At 36.9% G+C, this 10,698-nt stretch overlaps 1 protein-coding gene and 1 non-coding gene across 2 annotated transcripts; one reads left to right on the top strand and one right to left on the bottom strand.

The window, feature by feature from the left end:
* Positions 1-4,171: 4,171 nt before the first annotated feature.
* LOC136176126 (small nucleolar RNA SNORD62) lies at positions 4,172-4,257 on the top strand. Its single transcript, XR_010664502.1, has one exon. It is a non-coding gene; the product is annotated as a small nucleolar RNA SNORD62 (small nucleolar RNA).
* Positions 4,258-8,161: 3,904 nt separating this feature from the next.
* LOC136174758 (olfactory receptor 4A47-like) lies at positions 8,162-9,079 on the bottom strand. The gene has a single exon (XM_065944956.1). The coding sequence runs from the start codon at positions 9,077-9,079 to the stop codon at positions 8,162-8,164; it is 918 nt and encodes a 305-aa protein (XP_065801028.1).
* Positions 9,080-10,698: the final 1,619 nt, after the last annotated feature.

Here is a 10,698-nt window from a genome sequence, read left to right on the forward strand (position 1 = left end):
TCAGCAAGGAACAGCTTCCTGGGGCCTGACTTACTTACAAAGGAACAAAGAATCATACTCGTTAATCACCAAAGAATTGTGTTCTGACGTTTACAACAAAATAGTGCAATCACTGTAACTGTGGAGTATGCCCTTGACACTTTGTCCCAGTACTTGTTTCAATTTTTCGTTATTTCCTCCATAAAGCTTTCCATCTCTTCAGATACGTAGCACCAGTCACCTGTAAACCACCTGTAGGGCAAATTTGATGTGTAATTTACTGAGAAAACACTGGGCTGTCTAATTGAGATCTGAATTCTCCTTCTTGTTCTGACCCCAATGGACTTTGCTGCATCATCTCAGTTCTTCAGGCCCTTCACTGTGTCCGTGAGATTACAAATCGTAATTCTCAGATGCGTTTTACAGGCTGAGAACTGCTGTACATACATAAGAGTTATTCCTTTTTCCGTGATGGAATTTCAGTTTGACATCTCGACTCCTAACTTTGGAAAGAAAAAACATGATCAAGAAATCAGGGAGTTTAGGGAAATAGATACAAGTCCTTGGTGAAACATCCTCTCTGGTACCTATCAGAACACATAAACTGCTCAGCTGTGTTTCCTCACTGTCCCACTACAGTGCCTGGAATAATGTCCGCAGTGCCTGAAACCGATCAGATGATGAGTAAACGTTTGGTATTAAATTGTCATTCTCCAAAAGTAAAGATATGCTTGCTTCACCGAAGCATAAACTCAGCAGAAGTTCAAACGCCCTTGTCCTCCAGCTCTGTCGATCTACAATCTCTACTGTGTGAGAAACTGGAAGGGAAGCTGCACTCCAGTTTAGAGTTTCTGTATCATGCATCGAACCTGGACTAAAATAAATAAGCTAATTAATAACAAAAAAGAGTTTCTGAACACTCTCCAGAGTCAGCATGAAAATATTCAAATGTCTCTAGAAAAGTGCATGTTATGGATCATTTTACTTTAAAGATAATTTGTGTATATGTTAATCGATTATTTTATTTTTCAAAATTCTGCTCCACATATAATTTAATACACATATTCTGCAAATACATTGCTTCAGTGTGTGTGTGTGTGTGTGTTAGTTGCTCAGTTGTGTCTGACTCTTTGCAACCCCACGGACTGTAACCTGCCAGACCTCAGGCTCCTCTGACCATGATAGTCTCCAGGCAAGAATACTAAAGAATACTAAAGAAGCCATCCCCTTCTCCAGGGTATCTACCCAAACCAGGGATTGAACCCAGGTCTCCTGCATTGCAAGCAGATTCTTTACCAGTTGAACTACCAGAGAAACCCATAACTTAATTTTAGTTAAAAGAAAAAAAAAACCTCAATTCATACAGGTGTTCAACACACAAAGATCTTTCAAGTAAAGGAAATACTTTCAAGTTCTGTAAATAAGAATTTAATATGAAGAACAGGAATAATTTGCTAGAGACAGGTAATGCACCATACATATAAGTGTATATGCACCAACTACCACAAACACATAAAATCCATTATTTGCTATTTATTCCTACAAGTTCACTCAGTCAACAAACATTTACTGGACACTTACTATGAATTTAATGTATGCTTATTCATACAAAGTCATAAATGGTGCTGCTATTAAACGCCCTTAGTGCCTGACCCACCATACCAAAGAGCGGCGGCTCGCCGTCCACAGCAGGAACGACCTTCCGGGTCCTTCATGTCTCTGCTCCGCGCATCCCCACGCCGTCTTCTCCCATCTTCCGACAGCATCCACCGTTCCTGCTTACACGACAGTGCGTGACTAACACAAGAAATTCGCGGTTTTAAATTTGCCAAGGACAAGAGAAATAGACGCAATTAAATATATTTCATAAAGCATATCTTCTCAAAGATAAATGAATAAAAACTGTATTTTTAGTTATCTAAGGTGAAACATTTATGCATATGTGGAAACAAAATGCACCGTTGTTACAGCATTTCCTCCTTCTTTAGCGGGATCCCCCAGCAGATAAAGAGGGTAGTGTAAATAAAGTAAGAATTAAACACAGTTTATGAAAGTATTTTAGAAACAACTATGAAAAAATATAAATTACTTTTTTTTTCATTTTTTCTTTGGCTCTGTGATACTTCTTTTAGGAATAAACCCTAATGTAAAATATTTTTAAAAGAGAAAAATCACTATGTACAAATTTGTCCAATACTATTAATAAGAACTGTGGAAAATTTAGAGACAGCATGGAATGTTCAACACTGGGGAATAAGATAATTAAAATTCCTTTCGATTGTACATCACTTTGAATTCCATATACTACATCTTTCTGAATAATATATACTTTTCAAGAGTGATGCTTTTAAAAATTGTGCAATGTCATAAAAAATTCTAAAGTTGCATATTAAGTGAGGGAAATTTTGGATGCATATATGACTTGCAAAATTATTCTAACATATGTAATTGCAGCTAATTATATTATTATAATTCAACTAATCTAAATATATGAAAGGAGAAAGTGTTAGTCACTCCATTATGTCCAACTCTTTGCAACCCCATGGACTGTAACCTTCCAGGCTCTTCTGCCCATGGAATTCTCCAAGCAAGAATACTGGAATGGGTAGCCATTCCCTTCTGCAGGGGATGTTCCCTACTCAGGCATCGCACTCACGTCTCCTCCATTGGCAGGCAGATTCTTTACCATCTGAGCCACCAGGGAAGCCCATTTAAGTATATATCAATAAGAAATAAATGACCCCAAAATATCCTTAGTTCTAAATTGTTAGTACTATAGCTGAGTCTACCTTTCTTGTTATTTTGTATGCCCAAGAAGGGATTTAAATCTAAGGTAAGCTTGGATGAGGGTTGATTGTAAGATTTGTAATATGTATATAAACTGGAGAATTTATGATTATATGATTTCTAAAATAATAATCTCACCTATGAAATTGTCTGACATACCTCCATGGCTAGGCCCCAGGCAACCGTTAGTTGCTCAGGAAAGAAGTAAAACCCACAAGATAAAAATGTCAACCAACTCAGCTGCAGTAAGTGTCTCTTGATTTATAATCATAACTTTGTAGAAGCCTTAAAAGCACTACCATATATCCTATTTGTTGGCAAAATCTATGAAATTTCTTCGCTGTGACTAATTGGAACTCATGGGTATTTCCCTATCATTAACAGGTCTTGCCAAAAAACCAATTATCTCAAATAAGGTGACAACATCAGAGAGGAACTTATACAGTGCTCCTCTCTAATTTTAAACTTCATCCATAAGCCTATATGAAAACAAAACACCATCTCAAAAGAGAAAAAGTTGACCACTTATAAACTTGGATTGTGTGTGTGTGTGTGTTCAGTGGTGTCCAAGTCTTTGTGATCCCCATGGACTACAGCCTGCCAGGGACCAAAACTATCGCTTGCATCTGCTTCATTGTCAGGCAAATTCTTTACCACAGGGTAACCTGGGAAGCCATAAACTGGATATTTGATAATAAATGAGCTTAAGTATGGAGTCTGAATATTTGATACCATATAAATTAAACACTTAGATGTGTGTTTTATTTTTAATTTTTATTTTGATATTTTATTTTTAATTGATCTACTGTCATGTTAATCACAATTTATAAATATTGTTTCCATATGTATGTTAAGTGATAATTATGAACCCCTTTGTAACATTAGCACCTCATAATAGAAAAAGTTTATAGTACTTCCTCAAAATGCTTATTTATTGTGCCAATTCTGTAATTAGATTAACATGTTTATGATGACAGTAATTCCATTCTTCAGTTATATTAAAAAATGGTAAAATGCATTTTACATTTAAATTTAGTCCTATAATATCTTTATGGAATGTTAAAAATGAGCAATGACATACACAGTTTATAACAAGGAAGCATGAAAAAGCGAATAGGGACACCATTTACCAAGGAAAGGTGAAGAATCACATCATTAAATCCTGAGTCAGGACTTTTGTCTTTAAATTATGTTTTACAACTAAACAGACATGACATGTTTATGCTACCGCCAGCTTTAAGACTCTTTGCAATTATCTATGAAAATAAATAAATGCTGAAGTTTGAAATTATTCTGTAAATACATTGAATTCAATTCAACCGAATTCAATGTGTTGATATTCCTATATATAGCTACACTTACTCAAAATATTCAAATATGCTTTCTTTAAAGAGAAACATAAATTGCTCAGTGATGCGATTCCAATAGATCCTTCTGACCCTCCACTGTGGACTCAATAGCAGGGAGATGAAGAGGACCGTGACTGAGAGACCATGGCAGCCTCCTTTAAAAAAAAAAAAAAAAAAAGAGAGACATAAATTGGACATAACTGTCGATGGGTTCCGGAGAATATAATCACTGTGAACAGCATGCATCATGAAGGAAAAGTGATTATGAGAACTGAAACCATGTGACTAAACCTATTAATAGGTTGGCTGGATATTTTATTATTATGGTTCTGCAATAATATTTGTGAAGGCGGATGACAAAAACAGTTTGAATGAGGATTTGAACCTATCTAAAGAACTATGATAAATATGGATTTTGCTGAAATATTATGAAAGTACCTTGAACTCTTCTTTCAGCTCTGAAATTAAAGCTTGAGATTAGAGAATTAGCATGCACTGAAAAAGTCATCATTCTGAACCTCATAGTAGACTGAAATCTACTCACTGCTCCATTAAGGGGTCACCCAGTTTCCACTTAAATAGCTAACATACTGGGCAAAGAGATTGTCTTAGAACCCCTAGGTCTGTTTAGCCCAGCTCCAAAAGCCCTAGAGAAGCATAAAAGGGAAAGAGGGTGGAAAGTGAAAGTGCTAGGCACTCAGGCATGTCTGATTCTTACAGCCCCATGAACTGTAGTCCCCAGGCTGCTCTGTTTATGGAATTCTCCAGGCAAAAATACTGAAGTGGGTTACCACTCCCTTTTCCAGGGGATCTTCCTGACTCAGGGATCAAACTCAGGTCTCCCACACTGCAAGCAGATTCTTTACCACCTGAGTCACAGGGAATTAGGTCTAAATCAGTGAAGATTGCCCATGAAAATAATTTTTCAAAAGAAGAGTTTATGGAGCTATACCAGAAAAGATTGTCTTCAGAATACAGATCCAAAAACAGTGGTTTAAAACCCTGGAGAGACAGCAACACGGATTCTCAAACTTGAAGGGTAAACTAGAATGAAACAAAAAATGTTATGTATGGATCATATCATAGTTCATCAGAAAATAGTTGAGGTATGTTTTGATGTTTGATAGTTTCAGGGACTAATTTTACAAAACCCAATACCTGCCAGAATAATCTTATGGGCAACTTCATGCATTTCAATAGATAGAGAAACATGTTCTCAAAACGCTAAAGCACTCACAACAGAGCTCACGTTGTATTGTTGTTGTTCAGTCACTAAGTCGTGTCCAACTCTTTGTGACCCCATGGTGTTAGCCCAAACCAAAATCCTTTGATCCCAGAAGGGCATCTAGGTTGTTTACCAGAAATTGAAAAGTTCTGGGCTGTGGCTTCATAAATCTTTCAATGTTTCTTCAAATTGAAGTAGAAGCAAATATGACAACATTTGCTGAGCACCGAAGAATTGATGTTTTGAACTGTGGTGTTGGAGAAGACTCTTGAGAGTCCCTTGGACTGCAAGGAGATCCAACCAGTCCATCCTAAAGGAGATCAGTCCTGGGTGTTCATTGGAAGGACTGATGCTGAAGCTGAAACTCCAATATTTTGGCCACCTGATGCGAAGAGCTGACTCATTGGAAAAGACCCAGATGCTGGGAAAGATTGAGGGCAGGAGGAAAAGGGGACGACAGTGGATGAGATGGTTGGATGGCATCACCGACTCAATGGACATGAGTTTGGGTAAACTCCGGGAGTTGGTGGTGGACAGGGAGGCCTGGCGTGCTGCGATTCACGGGGTCGCAAAGAGTTGGACACGACTGAGCGACTGAACTGATTTGAACTGAACTGAATGACATTTTTTAACTCTCATCCTCCAGCCCTTGGCATTCAACATTCTTCTCTCTGCATCTGAGTTTGCTTTTGTTTTCTTTTTTTAGTTTCACATATAAGTGAGATCATAGAGTATCTGTCTTTCTATTTCTGCTTATTTCACTTGGCATAGTGCCATTAAAGTTCCTTTATGTTTTCACAAATTTCAGAATTCCCTTCTTTTACATTGCTAAATGAAAGTCTTTTATATATATATGTGTGTATATATATATATATATATATATATATCATATTTCTTTTATCCATTCTTTTTTTTTTGAGGGGGGGCAAGAATACTGGAGTGAGTTCCCATTCCATTCTCCAGGAAAGGCTTCCCAATTCAGAGATCGAACCCGGGTCTCCCGCATTGTAGGCAGACACTTTACCATCTGAGCCACCAGGGAAGTCTATACACACACACACACACACACACATATTATATATATCTCATATTTCTTTTATCCATTCATCTTTCAACGTTCACTTAGTTGTATCCAGATCTTGGCTATTGTGAATAATGCTGCAATGAACATGGGAGTAGAGATGACCTTTCAGATTCCTGATTTCATATTCTTGAATATATACTCAAAAGCGTGATTGCATAATATAATGGTTTTGTTTTTAATTGCCTGAAAACCCTCCCTAATGGTCCCTGTAGTGAATGAAAAAATTATATTCCCATTAATAGTATAGTTCCATTTTTCTCTACATCCTCACCAAACTTTTTTGTCTCATATAAATCTTATATGGCCATCCTAACAGATGAAAGGCGATCTCCTTGTGTGTTATGAGTTGCATTTCTCTGGTGATTAGTGATGTTGAACACCTTCTCATGTTCCTCTGCCCATTCCTATATTTTCATTGGAGAAATATCTATTCAGTTCCTTTCCCATTTATTTTCTTATTATATTTTTTCCATTTATTTTTATTTGTAGGAGGCTAATTACTTTACAATATTGTAGCGGTTTTTGCCATACATTGACATGAATCAGCCATGGATTTACAAGTATTCCCCATCCCGATCCCCCCTCCCACCTCCCTCCCCACACCATCCTTCTGGGTCTTCCCAGTGCACCAGCCCCGAACACTTGTCTCATGCATCCAACCTGGGCTGGTGATCTGTTTCACTATAGTTAATATACATGTTTTGATGCTGTTCTCTCGAAACATTCCACCCCAGTTCGATTTCTGGGTCAGGAAGATCTCCTGGAGAAGGGTTAGGCTTCTCACTCCAGTATTCTTGGGCTTCCCTTGTGACTTAGCTGGTGAAGAATCACCTGCAATCCAGGAGACCTGGGTTCAATCCCAGGGTCAGGAAGATCCCTTGGAGAAGAGAAAGCCTAAGCATATTCAGCAATGACATGCTAAACATGTTTTTATGGAAATTTTCAAAAAAGTGGTTAAAGTGTATGAAATCACTTGAAGGAAATGGAATTTTTCAAAAGTAATATGGTAATAGAAATGTAAAAGCAAAAAATATTAAAATAGCACATTTATTTTATATACTCATAATTATAACAGTTGGAAAATTAAGATTCACTTTTATTCTACATAAAATTTCATTCCTTTAGATTATTTTTATAAACATGGCCTTGTTATTAAATTTAAATCTTTGAAACATTCTTCTTCAATCTTAAGATGGTAAGCAACAGAAACAAAATGATGTATAAATAATCTTGCAGTAGAAAAATTATATCTATACTTCAACTATTAATAAGTATGTTTGTGTGTGGAGGAATTTATATTTTTAATTATTTTTTCTGAAATCTGTAATGTAATAAACCCTATTAATTCTGGAAAATATTGCATTATTTTAGAGAGAAATATGGTAAAATCTTCCCCTAATCTAATAAATTAACAGTGCTAACTATATAGCTTAACTCATCATATAGAACATAAATCTATAGTCTCAAAGAAACATTTTTTACCCCAAAACTATATGTACTTCCCCCAAGAAATCATGGAAATCATAAAAATGCATTTCAAGCAAATATGTGTTTTGAACTAGGAAATTTTGAAAATATTAAAGTATATTTTGATCATTCAAATTATTCAATAAGAGATGTTTTTCATCATACCCAAGTTATTTAGCCTGAGAAGATACTACAGTTAAAAAATCACACGTTGTTTCCCTGAGAAGAGCAATTTTTCATTGAAAATAGGTGACATATTTCCCTACGGCCTCATTTTCGTCTTCTGTTCCAGAGCTTTTTCATGGCATTTTGCATCTCTCCATTTCTCAGCGTATAGATCAGAGGGTTCAACATTGGGGTGACGATGGTATAAAACACTGCCAAGTATTTATCAATGGGTAAGGTGGAAGGAGGTCTCACATACAGAAAAATACAGGGCACGAAGAAGAGGACCACCACAGTGACGTGGGAGCCACAGGTGGACAAGGCTCTGCGCCTCCCTTCCTGACTGAGATCCTTCAGGGAGCGCAGGATGACCCCGTAGGAGATGAGCAAGAGCGTGAAGAGGACCACGCAGATGGCCCCATCATTAGCCAGCACTGTGAAGCCAATGATGCGGATGTCAGTGCGGGCCAGGTTTAACAAGGGGTACATGTCACATCCGAAGTGGTCAATGACATTGGGGCCACAGAAGGGGAGACTGTAAACAAAGAGAATATGACCGATAGCGTGTACAAACCCACCAGTCCAGGCTAACAGCAGTAACAGAACACATACCTGTTGATTCATCACTGTCATATAATGCAGAGGCTTGCAGATGGCCACGCAGCGGTCATAGGCCATGACTACCAGGAGTAAAATCTCAGCACCACCAAATAAGTGCTCTGTAAAAAGTTGGGTCATGCATGCTTGGAATGAAATGGTTTTCTTCACGCAGAATAAGTCTATAATCATATTTGGGGTGACTGTAGTAGAATAAACAGCATCCATAAATGATAAGTTGCCAAGAAAGAAGTACATGGTGATGCCAAGCGTTGGGCTGGACACCACAGTCTGGACAATGAGGAGGTTGCCCGCCATGGTCACGATGTAGATGAGCAAGAAGATGACAGATAGTATCTTCTGACCCTGGGGACTCTGAGTGAGCCCGAAGAGGACAAACTCAGTTACATTGTTCCTTTGTTCCATAGGTCTTTCTGCATCTTTTATTCAGAGTTCAGGACGACATTTCCTATCAATATAATTCTTATGACTGACTTCCTGACGTGTCATGATAATTTGTTCATTCATTCAACAAATGAGCAGTATGGTTCTTATACTTTCAGATATTATTAATAAGATCAAGGCTTATTAAAACATCATCATTAATCTCAAAATCTTGCACACTAATAGAGAGGCAATTAATTAGTGACATTTGTGGGAAAAGGATGCATCATTAAATAAATGAGGTGTCACTATTAGCTTTCCATCTGGAAGCTAATTATTGTACATATAGCTAATATCTATTAAAAATTTTAAAAAATTGATTAAAAGTTTAATAAAAATGTAAAGCAAGATTTATTTTATATTTACTATCCATTTCATAAAGGAGGTACACTTCTTCATTCTAGGGTTGAAAGAATATTCTTAACCAATCCTTGAAATCTCAAATAGGTTTTTTGACAATTTCATGGTTTTTAAGGATCTAGGAAATGATACCAAGACAGCAATAGATGAAATGTTCGAAGAAAGGCTTACATATTGGATGATACAGAGAGTTATCATCTAATGAAGAAGAGATAAACGTAAAAGTATGAAGTGTGGAATAAAATATCAACAAAAAATTAATATAAGACTGCTTCTAAATGGCCAACAAATATGATAGGAGGCCTAAACCCACCTGTGAACAAAAAAATAGGACTTTAAGTCACTGTTTACTTATTACAGTATTTGTTCGAATTCTCGAGGGTCACTCAGTCAAGGTCTATAGATGTTACCTCATCTTTTAATTAACACACAATGTTAGAGAACATACAAATTAAAACTATTATCAGAGTTATATGTCTCTACCCATGGAACTATCCCAAGATCATTACCTTTGAAATTAATTTCTAAGGATATTTTATCTTCAAGTAGGTAACTTTATTCCAAATCATTAGTAATGAAATTATTCAAAAGAAGTATTACAGAATAGAATCAATCTATTGAGTCAACATATTTAATAATCATAAAGGTGTTCTAACATGACTTATTATGAAAAGCACAAAGGAAAACTCTAAAAGACTGAATTCTAACCCCATCCTGGGCTTCCCTGAAGGCTCAGTGGGCAAAGAATCAGCCTTCTATGCAGGAGACACAGGAGATGTGGGTTCAGTCTCCAGGTCAGGAAGATCCCTCTGAGGAGGAAATGGCAACCCACTCCAGTATTCTTGCCTAGAAAATCCCATGGACAGAGGAGCCTGGTGGGCTACAATCTGAAGGGTCCCAAAGAGTTGGACACGACTGAGCAAGTAAGAAATCTATTAGCCTCCAACTAATAAAAATAAGTGAAAAAAAAAAAAAAAACAAAGAAAGCTCACCTCACCAACATACTCTTACAAAATTGAAAAAGACTCGTTCAGAATTTTGTTTCTAAATATGCTTCTAAAATATTTGTTTCTAAATGTGCTTCTAAAATATTTGTTTCTAAAATATGCTACCTTCTATGAAGAAAGCTGTTCAATCCATGTTCTGGGCCCTGGTTCCTTCTTGCTTGTCCTTCATGCACTGATGCTGTCTCTGGTAATGCAGAGAGTGAGATTCATGCAGCCTCACAGCACCTTGAACTG

Source organism: Muntiacus reevesi, chromosome 9, assembly GCF_963930625.1.
Source record: "Muntiacus reevesi chromosome 9, mMunRee1.1, whole genome shotgun sequence".
NCBI lineage: Eukaryota > Metazoa > Chordata > Mammalia > Artiodactyla > Cervidae > Muntiacus > Muntiacus reevesi.

Excerpts from the sequence above, each read along its gene's own strand:
- LOC136174758 (XM_065944956.1), bottom strand. The coding sequence starts at position 9,079 with ATGGAACAAAGGAACAATGTAACTGAGTTTGTCCTCTTCGGGCTCACT.